The sequence below is a fragment of the Cetorhinus maximus genome, chromosome 22 (genome assembly GCF_964194155.1).
Source record: "Cetorhinus maximus chromosome 22, sCetMax3.hap1.1, whole genome shotgun sequence".
Classification (NCBI taxonomy): Eukaryota; Metazoa; Chordata; class Chondrichthyes; order Lamniformes; family Cetorhinidae; genus Cetorhinus; species Cetorhinus maximus.
Genome location: NC_135900.1, coordinates 51,685,142 through 51,704,181, shown reverse-complemented (window position 1 = coordinate 51,704,181; position 19,040 = coordinate 51,685,142). Strand labels below are relative to the sequence as shown.

The window sequence follows — 19,040 nt, the reverse complement described above, 5'->3', positions numbered from 1 at the left end:
TCAATATTTGTTTTTAAAGAACACTAGTATTCATAGTTGTAACTTGGCAATGAGCAACGGTAATCATTGTTAACTGGGACTAAATGTTAAATTCATCATAGAAATTGATTCATGGGTCCTTGCAAGAAACCTAAACAAATTGACTTGTTGAAACCACAGGCAAACAGGCCACTCACTACACCCCCACACTCCACAAATCCTCCCAAGCTGGGAGTGAAAGGGTCAATTCTTTCAAGCTCTGTACACAACGTAAACAACACTGAAATTAAAGCTTTCTTTTTCAGCCTGATCTGGTGAAAGTGGGGCAATTCCCCATCCTACCTCATCCTCTTCATCTGTAGCGGAGGCAAATTTCAACACTGCCATGCATTTCTCTAGGAAACAGCCTGCCAGAAATTGCATCATCCTCACAGCAGCAGTCAATTCATCACTGTCAGCTGGAGATCCCAGTACCTCACTCAACTTTACAGATATCAGATCCAATACAATAATCCTGAAACAAAAGATTATAGGTATCAGAGCTATAACTTGCATTACCTACAGAAAAGTCACAATACAAAAAAATCCTGTAAAATATCTATTATATATTAGGGTTGATAAAATGTGTGATATCATGATTAGTAAAATAATACATCTGACTAATTCAGCACATTCTGGTGTGCAGTGCCCAATATGGATATAAATTTCAGTGGGATTTATGTACACCAACATAAAGATGTCTATTTTTATGTGCAGTCTTGGTTTGCTTTATAAAGTTACCTTGTTGCTGTTAAGATCCATAAAAGTAGTCCTTTTTAAAAAATTTATATTTTTCCATATTCTCTACTTCAGATTCCCACTGCTCCCATTGACCCAAGCAGAAAGAGGCAGAACTTAATGTGATTCAGCTAACAGCCAAAGTATGCTTTTCCCTCAAAGCTGGCACAGCTTGGCCAATGAATGTAGCCACTTTTGAGCATCAAGGGTCAGAGTGTAAAATGTATGGAAAAAGGCTACTTTTAGGGAAAATACAAGATAGTAATCTAAATAAAGAGGTCAAACAATGACATCATCAAGGAAAATGTTTTCACTCTACTATGGCATTTTACCATCTTTGAAACGTGAAGGGAATCATTTCAGGGTAGATAGACGAGTTGGTCTGTTCTCTTTCTCATCTGCTTTCAAGACTCAGGCTTCTCTTCCAGATTCTGTGAGGCTCTGCTTTGGGGTGCAGCCTCCACAGATCCCAAAGAAAATGATCAGAGCAGGTTGATGGGGATATATGAAGCACCCTTCCAAGGAAAAGTCCCAGCAAAAATCATTTCACCTCTGAGCAGACACACACTGGAATTTATGGCACACAGGCACCTTAAATGTGGCACTATTGAGGTCACTCCAAATGGGCACATAATTTGATAGGGTCAACACCAGAGTCCACAAGCGAGTGTGTGGGAATTCAAGCTCTTGAACTGTTGTAAATCACTATTTACTCCTGAATTGTTTAATTACCAATAATTATTGTTCAAGAGGCAAAACTCCAAGTTTATATGGAATGACAACAGAAAGAAAAGATAGAATTCCTGTGCTAAAATGACACTCTGGTAATTGTGGGTGGAGTAGCCCAATTTGGGTAATCATCCCATCTGCAACTGAGGTATGAAATTATAGCTTCTGAGATCAACTGGACTCAAACATTAAGTTCCCCTGGGGGCACCAAATTACCTCTAACCAGGTTACTTTGAAAAGTACACTTTTTCAGTTAACTAGGAAAACCATCCAGACTTGTAAGAATTTGACTGAGCTATTTTTTTAAAAGTAGAATTTAAAGCAGTCATATCTGGAATCATCAGGACTTGAATTGCTAGGGCTAAAGATTTGAGAAGCAGCAATTCAAACTGAATTTTTATCTTACCTATCTTGATTGTTCAATTTAGTGTACATCATAGCCACGAAATCCGGACATTTGAGAAACTGGTCTGTTACAATCAGAAACCTGAAAAGGGAACAATAAACTCCTGTTAAGTTGTAAGGTTTTAATGTCAGCATGGTATTCTTCAATAACAGCCCTTAAGATCCTCCACGAAACAAAGAACCCAGTCACAATTAAATTTAATGCCTTTCAGGATATTTGCCACAAAACTTCTGTTCACGTAATGCATATTTTTGAAAGAGATACAATTTACAGGAAACCAAGTAAAATATTTGCCATTTATTCACCTTGTATTGTGTGTATCATTGACATTTTGCATGTCCATGATATTTAAATATCTCTGGATCACACTCAGTGTTCCCTCTAATTTCATTTAACTGTATGTGGGCCCATTTTTGTTGCACTGTGCAGTTCCTTTAACATTGCAACACACGTATGCATCTTAAAAGGACCGCTGCTCATGTGCGGCCTGTTTGTCCCCTGCGTGGCACATCCCCATATGCTGTGAGGCCATGCAGCCTAGAGGGAACGTTGCACACCACTCGGATAATCACTTGTGAAGTTAGGTTTTCAAAACTTGTACAAGCTAAAACTTCCTTAACTTTATAATTCATTACAAATGTTTTACCTTGCATCGTTGCTTCAACCCCTCTGAATGAATGAATGAATGCTTAAAATGACAATTATGTCAGGCTATCATTTGAAACTACACACAAGATTTTTTTTCCCCTGCAATTCTATTTAATGATTTTATTTATGGTACAACAGCTTATCCTAGTAATCCCACATAATTATTGTACTTGACCTGAGGCAGGTACATGTGTGTCTACACCAGCTCCATTCTCGGATTCAGGTCTTTACAAACCTCTCAAAAGCAGCAGGTCATTTAAAACCCTTGACTTGATCATTTCCTTCAGAGGCCAACTCAACTCTGTTATCCTCTATTGACTGCCCATGTTTTTTTTTTAATTCATTCATGGGATGTGGGCTTTGCTGGCTGGGCCTTGAGAAGGTGGTTGTGAGCTACCTTTTTGAACCGTTGCAGTCTATGTGGTCTAGGTACACCCACAGTGCTGTTAGGAAGGGAGTTCCAGGATTTTAAACCAGCGACAGTGAAGCAACGGCGATATATTTCCAAATCAGGATGGTGAGTGACTTGGAGGGGAACTTCTAGGTGGTGGTATTCCCATCTATCTGCTGTCATTGTCCTTCTAGATGGTAGTGGTCGTGGGTTTGGAAGGTGCTGTCTAAGGAGCCTTGGTGAATTCCTGCAGTGTATCTTGTAGATGGTACACACCGCTGCCACTGTGCGTTGGTGGTGAAGTGAATGTTCATGAATGTGGTGCCAATCAAACGGGCTGATTTGCCCCGGACGGTGTCAAGCTTCTTGAGTGTTGTTGGAGCTGCACTCATCCAAGCAAGTAGGCATTATTCCATCACACTCCTGACTTGTGCCTTGTCGGTGGTGGGCAGGCTTTGGGGAGTCAGGAGGTGAGTTAGTCGTCGCAGGATTCCTGGCCTCTGGGAGATGTTCTACTCCCAAAGGTAATTCTGCATGCTTTAATTGCCACTGAGTGACATCCATCACAAAATGAAGGATTAACCAATTGAATGCAATATGGTTCTTATAAATGAATGCAAAGATCAAATTTTGTAAAGTTAAATCAATAAGATTATATTTTAATATCAGATCCACTTTCTTTACTGTTTAAGCTCAAAGGTTCATATTATTGCAGCACATAGCAGCGGGGTTGTGATTCATATTAACAAATATTAGTATTCAACAACAGCTAAGCTGATAGCTTCTGAACAATACTGCTTTCAAATTAGCATAATACAGCCCTGAAGGAAGCCATTCAGCCCATTGCATCTGCAACATCTCCTTTGTAGAGCAATTGAGATAGCCCCACTCTGCAGCTCTTGTTTGGAATTTCTTTTTGGAATTTTTACTCCTTCAAGTATTTATCCAATTCTCTTTTGAAAACTACTATTGAATCTGTTTCCGCCACCCTACCAGGCAGCAAATTCCAAATCCTAATCACAATCTGTGGAAGAAAGGTTTTCCTCATGTCTGGTTCTTTTGCCAAACTCCTTAAATCTGTGCATTCCAGTTATCAAGTTTTCAATGGGGCCAGTTAAGAAGATTCCAAATACCAATTTTTAGTCTAAATACAGTTTGATAAACTCAGCCTGGGAGGCGTGAGAAACGTAGCTACTGGTTTCAGCACTGTTGAAATGAGAAAGATGGGAATGATGCGGGGTGAATGAGGAAAAACATAGCCAGGGTTGTCAATCCTGATTGTAATCTATTAAATCTTGCTGGAAAGTACAAGCACTTGGATATCAGATCATGTTCAGTCGCACCGCATGTTGAGGAAGTAGTTTGCTAATGATGCCTCGGCTTAGAATAGAACACCAGCCATCTGGCGAGGTACTGCTGTTCTGCTAGAAACCCTGGAACTCACTGCCAGCATGAGTTACCACCTTTAGGGGATGGAGAGAAAATTGAAAAAGTAAGAACAAGCATCACAGGTACTGGGAGCCAAGGGTAAGCAAGAAAACATCCCATTTCAGCACTATGCCTCCGGAATGCCACAAAGATAGCAGCTTTAGTCTGGAGGCCACATGTTTCAAAAAAAAATCACTGTGTTTTTGTATTTATTTTAAACACAAAGTATAAAGACATGGATAAAAATCCAAGGATGAGGTGGAATTACTGTCACGGCCTGAACTATAATCTTTTCAGTAATATCAATCTAAACAAAACCTAATTAATCATAAAAGCTAAACAAGCACACATCAGCAACTGAAAAAGTTACTTAATAAAGAACAAAACCTCCCCAAGCACTATATCTGAAGCATATCAACGACAATATATAATCACCTAATTATACAGGAGCAAAGTGCTCTTTTTGGCACCTTTTCACTGTTAAAGTATTAATTAGGAACAGGAAACCATTGTTGTTGGTCAAAAATATATTGTAGTTTTATTGTTGAAGAATCTTTGTAAAATGGATATTTTGTTATGGCATCCAAGTCAATTGCATGGAAAGGATCTTTTTGTTAAAATCAGTGTACAGTGAATGTATACATGTACTAATACATACACAGGACAGTTCTTTGTGGTCAGGAAAACACCATTATCAGTTAGTCACCAGAGTCTTGTACAATTTGGATCTGGGTTAGTTCATGGAAGGCAAACTACATTTGCCCAATAATTTGTGAAAGGAAAATGGTAATTCATCATTCTGTGCCATTCATGATCTTTATCTCTCCAAAACTGATGTTGGTTACATCTTGACTATCCTGCTTAAGGATCTTTGGGACTGAGTTGCCTCAATCATGACACGTCTGCCAATAGAAGACTGAGAATCAAGTCAAACCTCTGAGTCAGAGTAAGTAACCTGATACTATGGCTAAGTGGGTCTGAAGTACTCCTGAGTACTGTTGATGATTGCCAACTCAGCCTTGCTCATTAACAGAACCTGGAGGGTAAACCTCTCTTTGCCAGCTGGGTATTTTTTTTCCAACTAGGCTGGACAAGCAGTGTAAAGCTCATCTTCTGTGTTGATAAACTAAGTGGTTTTCGTTGGTTAAGCTACAGCAAATGCCTTGTTCACAGCTAGGAGTTCTTAAACCACAGCATTTGTCAACCCCTGTGGCTACATTATTTGAACTTGTGTAAGTAGAAAGTGCACTGTGGGGAGAGCATGCCTCTGTAATTAGGTAAAAAGTAACTAATTGTGGATTTCTCAGCACACTAATGCAGTTTGTATAGGTTGGACCGGGCAAAAACTGAAAACAATGTACTTACATTTTTAATGCCAAATTGTTAGAAACAGGTCTCTTTAAACTGGATTTTTCTTTTAAAAATATGGAAGGACAGTGCATTATTTGGACATTGGTGGCTGCCCAAGAATTTTTTTTTAAAAAGGGTCATAAGTTCACCTTGGAACTGTCAACAAGCAGTCCTCTTCCAAGAAATCACCTCAGCTACATGGCACTTAAGAAGGAGTTGTTTGTTTGTTTTGAACTGCAAAGCTCTTTAATTAGTGAAAAGCTAGAAGACAAAAAGGCAATCACATGGCAGAGGCAAACCTTAAATTTGTGCCTGTTTTGCTTTCAGTCTTGTTGGGGAAAGGCTGAGAACAGAGGGCTACCCTGACTAGCTCGCTCTCTTTCCCTCTCCACTTTGTGAAACCATGTGTGGTTCTCAACCTGTAGCTGGATAATCCTCATCTGAGTGTAGTTTGTCTGCATAATTTTGGACTTGCTAGCTGAGACGGGAAGAATTGGTCCAGCTATACTCTCCTCCATGCTGAAGCATCGTTGGGTAACTTCCCAACATCTACTCAGCCTCGAACCTCTGTCAACTTAAATTTTTTTTCCTTTCCAAGGAAGTTTTTTTTTCCATCCACCCAACTCAGACTACCTGTGTATCTTTTGTCTGTCTGTGTAGGTATGTCTGTGTGTGCTGGGGAAGTTTAAAAGGGTTCGTTAGTAACACTTACAATCGTGTATCAACCAGTTTCTTTCTTTTATTCATTCACAGGTTGTGGGCCTAGCTGGCTGGGCCAGCATTTATTGCCCATCCCTAGTTGCCCTTGAGAAGGTGGTGGTGAGCTGCCTTTTTGAATCGCTGCAGTCCATGTGGTGTAGGTACACCCACAGTGCTGCCAGGGAATGAGTTCCAGGATTTTGACCCAATGACAGTGAAGGAATGGCGATATATTTCCAAGTCAGGATGATGGGTGACTTGGAGGGGAACTTACAGTTGGTGGTGTTCGCATCTGTCAGCTGCCTTGTCCTACTGGATGAATGTGGTTGTGGGTTTGGAAGGTGCTGTCTAAGGAGCCTTGGTGAATTCCTGCTGTGCATCTTGTAGATGATACACACTGCTGCCACTGTGTGTCTGTGGTGGCGGGAGTGAATGTTTGAGGATGTGGTGCCAATCAAGCAGGCTGCTTTGTCCTGGGCGGTGTCAAGTTCTTGAGTGTTGTGGGAGCTGCACTCATCCAGGCAAGTGGGGAGTATTCCATCACACTCCTTACTTATGCCTTGTGGACGACAGGCTTTGGGGAGTCAGGAGGTGAGTTACTCGTCGCAGGATTCCTAGCCTCTGACCTGATCTTGTAGCCACAGTATTTATATGGCTAGTCCAGTTCAGTTTCTGGTCAATGGTAACTCCCAGGGCGTTGATAGTGGGGGATTCAGTGATGGTAATGCCACTGAACATCAAGGGATGATGGTTAGTTTCTCTCTTGTTGGAGATGGTCATTGCCTGACATTGGTGTGGCACAAATGTTACATGCCACTTGTCAGCCCAAGCCTGGATATTGTCCAGGTCTTGCTGCATTTGGACATGGTCTGCTTCAGTTTCTGAGGAGTTGTGAATGATGCTGAACATTGTGCAATTATCAGCGAACATCCCCACTTCTGACCTTATGATGGAAGTAAGATCATTGATGAAGCAGCTGAAGGTGGTTGGGCCGAGGACACTACCTTGAGGAACTCCTGCAATGATGTCCTGGAGCTGAGGCAACTGACCTCCAACAACCACAACCATCTTTCTTTGTGCTAGGTATGACTCCAACCAGTGGAAAGTTTTCTCCGATTCCCAACTTGATGCCACACTTGGTCAAATGCAGCCTTGATGTCAAGTGCAGTAACGCTCACCTCGGGAGTTCAGCTCTTTTGTCCATGTTTGAACTAAGGCTTGAAATTTGTTTAAAAGGCATTTTGTTTTATAATAAATTAATCATTGAGCTTTTTGAACGAAGCCTGCTCTGACTCTCTTTTCTTCTGGGCACTGGAAGTATAGGTAAACAATTGGCCATTTCGGAGAGAAAATTAAACACTCAAGTTAATGGTATATCCTGCGGTTTAGTGGGACTTGATAATTCATGCACTCCATCCCAACCTGGTCGTAACACAAATAAATGGATTGGAAAAAAGGAAATAATTTTGTGTGTCCCAATTGCTTAAATTGAATAATTAGACATTATTTTCCAGAGACCAAAAAGATGGCCCAACCACCCACTCAGTGGTGATAGTATGTTAGCAAACAATTGATCAGAGGTCAAGTATGAAGAACCTTATTTTGAAAACAGATTGATACAATTGTTTAATTTTACAAATAATAATTTACAAAGTTTGTATATAAAAATAATATAGGGAGCAGCAACATTATTTTGCACCTCATTGTACGACAGGTACCGGTTTGATACCATATCCACTTCAGGGCAGCCACAGTCAGCAGCAGGTGTTATATTGCTGGCGCCACCTTGACAAATATAATCACCTCTTTTAAAGTTATATGTAAAAATCCTAGGTGCTCTGACATAATACTTGGGTTATACACAGTATCAAATTTCGTGCAGTGGTTGTAAGCTCCAAATGGCAAGTCTAGCTCTTCACAAAGCTTACCAGAATTTAGTGTGCTATCAGATAGGCCTAGATTTTCCAATTTCCAGATGGTCGGAGGCCGAATATGCCCTGGAAGATGCACAACAGGACCTCTCAGAAGTCTCATGCAAGGGCTCTGTGGGTGATTATATTTGTCAAGGTGGCGCCAGCAATATAATACCTGCTGCTGCTTGTTGCTGCTCTGAAGTGGATATGGTATCAAATGAATACCTGTCGTACAATGAGGTGCAAAATAATATTGCTGCTCACTAAATTATTTTTATATACAATCTTTGTAAATTATTACTTATGGGAATCGTCCAGGAAGTTTGAACTTTGGATGGGCAATTCCACTGCTCCCCATGACCCTCCAGAAAAGTCTCCAACTTTGAGTTAGAGTTTGGACAGTTCTGACTTACTTACCTGGGTAGTTGCCCAGGAAATATTAGACAGAAAAAAGCCCTAGTCTAAATCCTGGGCAACTATACAACTGACCCTCCAATCACAAACACTGATACCCCGACTCCCCACCCAATCCACTGACTCCCCCTCGACCTCCAACCTAACTTGACTAGGCCCCATCAATCCACTCTCCCCCTATTACCCCCAACCTGACCTGACTAGCCCCAACCACCTGCCTACCCTACCAGCCTGACAACCCCTCTCGACCCGACCCAACTACCCACCCCACCTGCCACCCTTACCTTCTCTCCATAGATTTTCAAAGATGCTTTGAGGCATATAAACTCATTATTTACAGAATACGGCAGCTTATGATGTAAAAATGGGCTGTGGCTTGTCTTTCCTCGATGCTCCAGCATTATGAGGCAGCTCTTTGAGGGACCATATGCTCCGCATTTCCGGAGAAGCCGGGATTGGAAGTTCTGGCCAGAAATGCGGAGCCCTGGCATAGTAGACAAAAATAGGAGCATTTTGGCAAACTGATGGCGATTGCTGAAGAATTCGTGCCTAAATTTCCTGTACTGCAATTTTACAATACATAACCTACAACATGACATTAATAAATGTTTACCAAAGTTTACCAAAACATTACAAGATATAAACTGTTTCTCAGTGGACTACTGTTCCTGAGCCCTTGCTGCAGAACAGATGTCTCCAGACAATCCTAAAATCACAGCTCTGCTCAGGGGGAAAGCAGCAACTATCACTTATAAACTCAAGTTTAAAGGAACACATACAAGCATAAAGATAATAAACTTCAAAGGGTGATTAAAGAAATAAGAAAACCATTTAAAAAAAAACAAAATCTCAAACTTTTTTGCCTCTATACGCCCTAATGTGAATAACTGTACTTCCATTTGAAAAAAAATGGTAGTTCAATACAACCAAATCAATAAAATCTTGATAAGAGAACCATGCCAGTGTATTTGGTGGACAGGTCATGCCATAGTTTGAAGTAGGCCATTTCCCAGATTTGGCACAATATATGCCTTGTACCAATTTAAGGACACTAAGTTGAGAACTGTACAGGAATTTTAGAAATTGCTGGTCACATTGATGCTAACTAGCTATCAGCAAGTTCTGGAATGCTAATTTCCAAAGTCTGTATATAAAAATAATATCGGGAAAGGCAACAAGTTACAATTGAATCATTGTTCCTCCCGAGTGTCAGTTGTGGTTCACTCTCGAACTCCCAAACTTCTGACTCTGAGGCAAGTCCCACTTCAGGATTTGAACACAAAAATCAAGACTGACTCTCCAGTGCAGTACTAAGGGAGTGCTGCACTGTCAGAGGTGCTGCTTTTCAGAAGACGCATTAAACTGAGTCCTCGTCTGCCCGCTGAGATGGATGTAAAAGTTTGAAGAACAGATGAGTTATTCCAGATATCTTGGGTCAATATTTACACTTCAATCAACAACACAAAAACAGAGTATCTGGTCATTAACCTAGTGCTGTTTGTGGGAACCTGCTCTGTGTATCTGACACTCTAGCATGTACTGCATGCACATGATTGGAACACAGGGTATGCTCAGCCAACCCACATTCTAGTAGGAAAGGAAAAGTACTTGGAAGTGGGAAAAAAACGTACTTGTTTCAAATTGGTAATCAAGAATTCTGATTATAAAAGACCAATACATACTGCTTTATAACCTGGATTTTTAAAATTTACAAGGAAATGTCAGAATACCAATAGAACATGACAAAGCTTAATCAGGGAATAAAATCCTTTGGCTATTGTATAGTTTAAATATGGCAGAACAAGGCATTTTCAGTTGGGAACTTATGTTTCCATTCTGGCAATTTCAATGGCATAAAATCACAGCTGATTTTAACAGAACTGAAAAACAAAAAGGAATTTAAAAATGTCAAAGCTGGTCCTTTTCTGGTGGCTCAGTCTACTTATCCAGTAACTAGCTGAGCCATACACACTAGGAAAGTCTCAGGTTCGATTCCATTCTTAGCTAGATTTGCCGAGGTACAATAATTAGCCATGCTTCTGGGAAATCAAATTTGAGGAGAATATTGCTATCCAGTAACTCCGACTGGCAGAAAGAATATATTTGTGGGTTCATGTGTGCATTGAAGTCTTGAATGGCTTCATCTGTGATGCCCTGTACAGTTGAAATGCTTGTGGCATGCGCCTGCCTGGCCTCAAATGTGGTGAATAGCCTTTGTAGTGGTTCTAGTAAAGACAAGTACCAAAAGAAAACTTGCTCTCGTGAGGAGTCAATACCTTTAGGGGGTGGAGGTGGGACGGGTAAGAGAAAAACAAAATGTAAAAAAACGGAAAGAATTTCAATTTAGAAACTCCAGCTCAATGAATGGCAATACATTCTTCAGAATGATCAAAAGGCTAGTAATAAAACTTGTAAGCATACAAGTTACTGATCAGTCCAGTAGTCATTAAAAGACAGAGCAAAAACAAAGTAATGTTGATTCTAATGCTTTTAAGAGATAAAATATGTATTAAGTCTTCTTGCTCAGGTAACTAAGAGACATTTTTAAACACTAAGATAAAAGCAAAAAACTGCAGATGCTGGAAATCAAAAACATAAACACCTGGAAAAACTCAGCAGGTCTGGCAGCATCTGTGGAGAGGAGCACAGTTAACGTTTCGAGTCCGCATGACTCTTCAACAGAACTAAGGAAAAATAGAAAAGAGGTGAAATATAAGCTGGTTGAAGGGAGGGTGGGACAAGAAAAGCTGGATAGAGGGCCAGTGATAGGTGGAGATAACCAAAAGATGTCATAGACAAAAGGACAGAGGTGTGGAAGGTGGTGATATTATCTAAAGGAATGTGCTAATTAAGGGTAGAAAGCAGGACGAGCAAGGTACAGATACCCCTAGCGGGGGTGGGGTGGGGTGAAGGAATTGAAAAAGGCTAAAAGGTAGAGATAAAACAATGGAAGGAAATACATTTAAAAATAATGGAAATAGGTGGGAAAAGAAAAATCTATTTAAATTATTGGAAAAAACAAAAAGGAGGGGGAAAATCAGAAAGGGGGTGGGGATGGAGGAGAGTGTTCATGATCTAAAATTGTTGAACTCAATATTCAGTCCGGAAGGCTGTAAAGTGCCTAGTCGGAAGATGAGGTGCTGTTCCTCTAGTTTGCATTGAGCCAAGGACGGACATGTGGGCATGAGAGCAGGGTGGAGTGTTGAAATGGCAAGCGACAGGGAGGTCTGGGTAATGCTTGCGGACAGACCAAAGGTGTTCTGCAAAGCGGTCACCCAGTCTGCGTTTGGTTACTCCAATGTAGAGGAAACCGCATCGGGAGCAACGAATGCAGTAGACTAAGTTGAGGGAAGTGCAAGTGAAATGCTGCTTCACTTGAAATGAGTGTTTGGGCCCTTGGACGGTGAGGAGAGGGGAAGTAAAGGGGCAGGTGTTGCATCTTCCGCGGTTGCATGGGAAGGTGCCGTGGGAGGGGGTTGAGGTGTAGGGGGTGATGGAGGAGTGGACCAGGGTGTCACGGAGGGAACGATCCCTACGGAATGCCACCGGGGGGGGTGAAGGGAAGATGTGTTTGGTGGTGGCATCATGCTGGAGTTGGCGGAAATGGCGGAGGATGATCCTTTGAATGTGGAGGCTGGTGGGGTGATAAGTGAGGACAAGGGGGACCCTATCGTGTTTCTGGGAGGGAGAAGAAGGTATGAGGGCTGTTGCGCGGGAGATGGGCCGGACACGGTTGAGGACGTTGTCAACCACCGTGGGTGGAAAACCTCGGTTAAGGAAGAAGGAGGACATGTCAGAGGAACTGTTTTTGAAAGTGGCATCATCAGAACAGACGCGACAGAGGCGAAGGAACTGAGAGAATGGGATGGAGTCCTTACAGGAAGCGGGGTGTGAGGAGCTGTAGTCGAGGTAGCTGTAGGAGTCGGTAGGCTTCTAATGGATATTGGTGGACAGTCTATCACCAGAAATTGAGACGGAGAAAGTCTATCACATGGTCCATCTCTGACACTTCCCTTCCCTTCCTTGCCCTCTCTGTCTCAATATCTGGTGATAGACTGTCCACCAATATCCATTACAAGCCTACCGACTCCCACAGCTACCTCGACTACAGCTCCTCACACCCCGCTTCCTGTAAGGACTCCATCCCATTCTCTCAGTTCCTTCGCCTCCGTCGCATCTGTTCTGATGATGCCACTTTCAAAAACAGTTCCTCTGACATGTCCTCCTTCTTCCTTAACCGAGGTTTTCCACCCACGGTGGTTGACAGGGCCCTCAACCGTGTCCGGCCCATCTCCCGCGCAACAGCCCTCATACCTTCTTCTCCCTCCCAGAAACATGATAGGGTCCCCCTTGTCCTCACTTATCACCCCACCAGCCTCCGTATTCAAAGGATCATCCTCCGCCATTTCCGCCAACTCCAGCATGATGCCACCAAACACATTTTCCCTTCACCCCACCCTGGCGGCATTCCGTAGGGATCGTTCCCTCCGTGACACCCTGGTCCACACCTCCATCAACCCCTACACCTCAACCCCCTCCAACGGCACCTTCCCATGCAACCACAGAAGATGCAACACCTGCCCCTTTACTTCCCCTCTCCTCATCGTCCAAGGGCCCAAACACTCATTTCAAGTGAAGCAGCGTTTCACTTGCACTTCCCTCAACTTAGTCTACTGCATTCGTTGCTCCCAATGCGGTTTCCTCTACATTGGAGAGACCAAACGCAGACTGGGTGACCGCTTTGCAGAACACCTTCGGTCTGTCCGCAAGCATTACCCAGACCTCCCTGTCGCTTGCCATTTCAACACTCCACCCTGCTCTCATGCCCACATGTCCGTCCTTGGCTTGCTGCATTGTTCCAGTGAAGCTCAATGCAAACTAGAGGAACAGCACCTCATCTTCCGACTAGGCACTTTACAGCCTTCCGGACTGAATATTGAGTTCAACAATTTTAGCTCATGAACTCTCTCCTCCATCTCCACCCCCTTCCCGATTTTCCCCCTCCTTTTTGTTTTTTCCAATAATTTATATAGGTTTTTCTTTTCCCACCTATTTCCATTATTTTTAAATGTATTTCCTTCCATTGTTTTATCTCTACCTTTTAGCCTTTTTCGATTCCTTCACCCTACCCCACCCCCACTAGGGCTATCTGTACCTTGCTCGTCCTGCTTTCTACCCTTAATTAGCACATTCCTTTAGATAATATCACCACCTTCCACACCTCTGTCCTTTTGTCTATGACATCTTTTGGCTATCTCCACCTATCACTAGCCCTTTCTCCAGCTCTTCTTGTCCCACCCCCTCCCTTAAACCAGCTTATATTTCACCCCTTTTCTATTTCTCCTTAGTTCTGTTGAAGAATCATGCAGACTCAAAATGTTAACTGTGCTCCTCTCCACAGATGCTGCCAGACCTGCTGAGTTTTTCCAGGCGTTTTTGTTTTAGAAATTTTTAAACGTTGCTCAAAAAATACATACGCCCAGTCTAGTTCAGGTTCTCTCCTACATATCCTGATGACAGTTTCAGCCAGTTCAACTCCTTTCGTGTGGCTTATTAGGTCAGCTCTTCTCTCAGCATTAAGGCAGGTGAACAGAACCATGCAGCAATAGGTAACAGCTTTCTTGTCTGAATGATTCAGGTAATTCCTTAGGAGAAATTAAAAACAAATTTCAGACACTGGTTCAGGAAATCAATCTTAGCTGCAATGCCCTTCATGTCAAATGCGTTACAATATATATGCCGTGACAGTAAATGAGTCCATCTTTTAAAAACAAATGAAAGAAATAGCAAAGAACCAACAATATATTCATTTCAGTTAATTAACTTAAGGGATTGAAAAAACACTCAAAATTAATAGAAACACAAGATCTTCATAAATTATAATTTTAAATTATTTTTTATATTTCTAGAAGAAAATTATTTCTTGCTAGAACCACAGCTGCAAATCTCAAAACCAGTATTTCAGAAATAACAAGAAAGATATTACAGAATAGAACACTACACTTAAGCAGATGAAAAAGTTCCATTAGAAAAGGGTGAAGTAGTGGGAAAATGAAATACTTTTGTTTAGCAAAACATAGGACTTTGTTCACTCAAATCTGTTACCAATTTTTAGCAGGTTTGCAAGTACAGAAATTCAAATATAAAAGGCTTGCAGGTTTTCTGAAAGTCGTTTGACCTATACTCAGCAACAAATATTATTTTTTGCATCTAGCTAAGTGAAATGTGCTAAGGTACTTCACAAAATTGATAGGGGTACGAAACAGACATTGAACAGGAATCATAAGGCTTCAGGGAGGTGACTAACAGTCAAAAGCAAGGGGTTTTAAGCAAGTTTTTTGAAGGTGCAAGCATTAGATTTAGCAAGAAAATGCCAGGGTATAGTGGGTTGTAGCTGCAGGCTCTGCCACCAATATTGGAGCTGAGGGGATGCATTGTATGCCAAAAATTGGAATGTCAGGAGTCTGAGGAGCTTGCATCTTGTTTTATTAGAGGACCTGTTAATTCAGTCACTAGTTACAAGCCTAGTCTTTGACTTCCAGTCACGACAATAATTCTGCAGCTTGCAATTTTTAATCAATCACTTCCTCATCCCCATTTTTAATACCCTTGTCCCCAGCAAAACCTTTACACACTCCCATCCTGGTCAATTCCCCTGGTAAAGACCCACCTTCTTTGCCCTCTCAAGTTCAAGGGGCATGGGCGTGAGCATATCTGACACAAAACTTATTTAGCTGTCCATCAATAGAATTGGCTAGACTGTCGTGCAGTTGGGCCTCAAACCCTTCTGCCAAAACCACCTCCTGGTCCAGGATCACCCTGAAGAGCAAGATAAACCCTGCCTCATACCCCCTCCCCCCATGTTGCTCTTGTATGGAACCAAAGCAGATGGATGATGTTAGGATCAAGTTCAACCAGGATCTCTTTGAATGACAGAACAGGCTCAAGGGTCTACATTGGCTCCTATGTGCCTCCAAGAAGTGCAAGGGGCTTGTAGGCTTCATTAAGATGGAGGCCATCTGTCAGCTGCTACTCTTGCTTATCCACCTTCCCCAGCAAGCCAAATCCTCACCTAGACTTCATCCTGCCCTAGCCTAGGAACCCAGGGGTCATTCTCTGGTTTCTCTCCTATCGCCCCTCATGCACTTTTCAAGCTCCTGTTATCCGAGATTCACCTGCTCTCTTCATCCCATTCCGACTAAACTATAAACGACCCAACTTTACCTCCTAGTCCCCAGGCCATGTGACAAGGTTCCCTCTTTCCATTTCAAATCCACCAACCACCCCACCCCGCCTTCCACCGTTAACACCTTTGCCTCCTCAGAAATACCACCGATCTCATCATTGTAAGCTATTGCCTCATCTCCAACCTCCTTTTCCTATCCAAAGTCCTTGAACATGCTGTCATCTCCCAAATCCTTCGGCACCTTTCACTAACTCCATGCATGAAGCTCTCCAATCAGATTTGCTTCCCTGTATCAGCATTGTAACATTTTTAATCAAAGTCACAAATTATATCTTCTGTGACCGTAACAAATTCTCTCTATATCCTCTCCGCAGCTTTTGATACAGTCGAACATATTATCTTCCTCCAAGCACCTCTTCACCATTGTCCAGCTGAGTGGCAGGGCCCTAACTCCAGCAATGGCTTCCAAGTGTCCCTGAACCTGTACTTTGGAATTCCCCAGGGATCCATCCTTGCCCCTCTCCTTTCTTATTCACATGCTGCATTTCAGCTACATTACCAACAAACATGGGGCCAGCTTTCATACGTACGCTGACATCAGCTAGCTCTACATCATCTTCAACTCACACCACAAACTTCAAAAAGGGATTCAACAAATCGAGCTTCGAGGCAAAAAAAAGATGAGTAAAGGTTTCAGCAGTGGAGGAGATAAGATGAGGTGAAGGCAGGCAATAGCATAAAGTTGGAAAAATATTGTCTGCAAAAAGTATAGATATTAGGATGCAGTAGAGAGTTGGACAGGTGTCAGGATACATTGGAAACAGGTCAACCTGTTACTGTGGATATTGTTCCCAAGGGAAATTACAGAATCATAGAATGGTTACAGCAGAGGAGACCGCCGCCACTCGTAGCATACTAGCAAGCAGAATGCAGGAAAGAAGATGGCCTCTGGTCAAAGAGACACATCCTGCGCCAATCTAAGGAATCCAGAAGATTCGTCCTGGCATGGCTGGGGTGGGTGCGTGTTACTGCTGATATTCAGTTCGGGACTTCTCCAAAAACTGAGAGAAGATTCTTTTGACAATCATGTTACAGCTTGGCAAAACAGGGAAAAGCAAACCCTTTGGAAGCTGACGTGATGTTGGACTGGTTCCTGTAAAAACTGCAATTATTCTTCTATTCTTTCATGGTATGCGGGTATCGCTGGCTAGGCTTTTATTGTCCATCTTTAATTGCCTTTGAGAAGGTGGTGATGAGCCGTCTCCTTGAACTGCTGCAGTCCATATAATGTAGGTACAGGCACAGTGCTATTAGGGAAGGAGTTCTAGAATTTTGACCCAGAAACAGTGAAGTGATATAGTTCCAAGTCAGGATGGTGTGTGGCTTGCAGGAGGTGATGTTCCCATGCATCTGCTGCCTTTGTCCTTGTAGATGGTAGAGATAGCAGGTTTGGAAGGTGCTCGAAGGAGCCTTGGTGAGTTGCTGCAGTGCATCTTGTAAATGGTACACACTGCTGGTATTGTGCGTCGGTGATGGAAGGAGTGGATGTTGAAGGTGGTGGATGGAGTGCCAGTCAAGTGGGCAGTTTAGTCCTGGATGGTGTCAAGCTTCTTGGGTGTTATTAAAACTTCACTCATCCAGGCAAGTGGAAAGTATTCTATTGCACTCCTGACTTGCGCCTTGTAGAAGGTGGGCAGGCTTTGGAGGGTAAGGAGGTGGGTTATTCTCTGCAGAATTCCCAGCCTCTGACTTGCATTTGTAGCCATAGTATTTATATGGCTGGTCCAGTTCAGTTTCTGTTTAATGGTAAGCCCAGCGATGTTGATTGTGGGGGATTCAGCGAGGGTAATGTCATCGAATGTCAAAAGGGACATGATTGGATTCTCTCTTGTTGGAAATGGTCATTGCCTGACACTTGTGTGGTGTGAACATTACTTGTCGCTTATCAGCCTAAGCTTGAATGTTGTCCAGGTCCTGCTGTATTGGGACATGGGCTGCTTCAGTATCTGAGGAGTTGTGAATGGTGGTGAACATTGTAAAATCATTTGCAAACATCCACACTTCTGACCTTATGATGGAGGGACGGTCATTGATGGAGCTGCTGAAGATGGTTGAGTCTAGGACACCACCTTGAGGGACTTCTGCAGTGATGTCCTGGATCCGGGATGATTACATTCTGTGGAAAGCGGACAGTGACGCCTAACTGTGGTGCGGGATTTTTGGTTGTGGGTAAAAAGTTAAGGGGGAGGTACCTTTGCTGTAGTTTAGAATACTAGTTGCCTACTAAGTGTTCAGCCGACATTGCTTTTGGTTTGTTTGTTACAGTAGAAGCCTTAAAACTTGAAATCTTGTCGTGCAATTCCTCTAAGTCAGTCACTGAGAATGCAAATATCTTTAAAAAAATTATTGGTCTCTAAGGGGATCATAATAGATTCTTTTTTTTTAAGGCACATAACAGCATTAGATCTAAAACCCATTAAATTTGCATACAAATCCGTTTTATCGCAACTTGCATTTGGATCTTTAAATGATTGAGACATGGTGATTCAAACATCTCGCATCACTTGAAAGGGTTTAAATACTTGTAAGTGCTTGTAAGAGTCTAATACGTTTTCACTAATCATTAGGTTTACAGTGACTGGATGCTCTCAAATTGAACTAACACTGTTGTTCAAATCTCTTAAATTTTCATGTCAAAAACTGAACATAAAGTTGAAGCTTGTGAAGTTGAACCATCCCAATTTCAAGTTCATTTTTTCCTTACAGGTACTTCTGGGGGAAAATGCTCCATCAGTGATTTCCCAGGTCAAGTGGAACATAAAAAGAACACCTGAACAGCCCAATTATTCAAATGTTTTTCATTTCAAATCCATAACCCCAGATGTAACCTCTCTTTAGCAAAACAAAAAAGCATTCTCTCTTAACAGTTAAAAAGGGGCTATGTTGGGATGGTATGCTTTAGGATAATGCTGTGGTAGTATGAGAGTTTTCTGCACCTGATCATTGAGCTTCTGTCCTTAACTTCAGTTAGGTGTTGATAAAGAAGGAGGGATTGGAAAGGAAAATAATAAATCAAAGCGTGAAAAGAACCTGCATAACTGTTTAACACTTGTCAACAGA

General features: G+C 42.2%; 1 protein-coding gene across 8 annotated transcripts in view; it reads right to left on the bottom strand.

Moving 5' to 3' along the window:
• atxn10 (ataxin 10) overlaps positions 1 to 19,040 on the bottom strand; it is a 264,516-nt gene that overhangs the window by 201,078 nt on the left and 44,398 nt on the right. For all 8 annotated transcript variants that reach the window (XR_013580227.1, XM_078568304.1, XM_078568303.1 and 5 more), the window contains exons 5-7: positions 14,212 to 14,379; positions 1,892 to 1,972; positions 322 to 493 (exon numbers count right to left, since the gene is read on the bottom strand). Coding sequence is in view for 7 of the 8 variants with exons in the window: in XM_078568304.1 (XP_078424430.1) it covers positions 322 to 493; positions 1,892 to 1,972; positions 14,212 to 14,379 (421 nt within the window). In the remaining variant the exon portion in view is untranslated. The remainder of the gene's footprint in view (positions 1 to 321; positions 494 to 1,891; positions 1,973 to 14,211; positions 14,380 to 19,040) is intronic.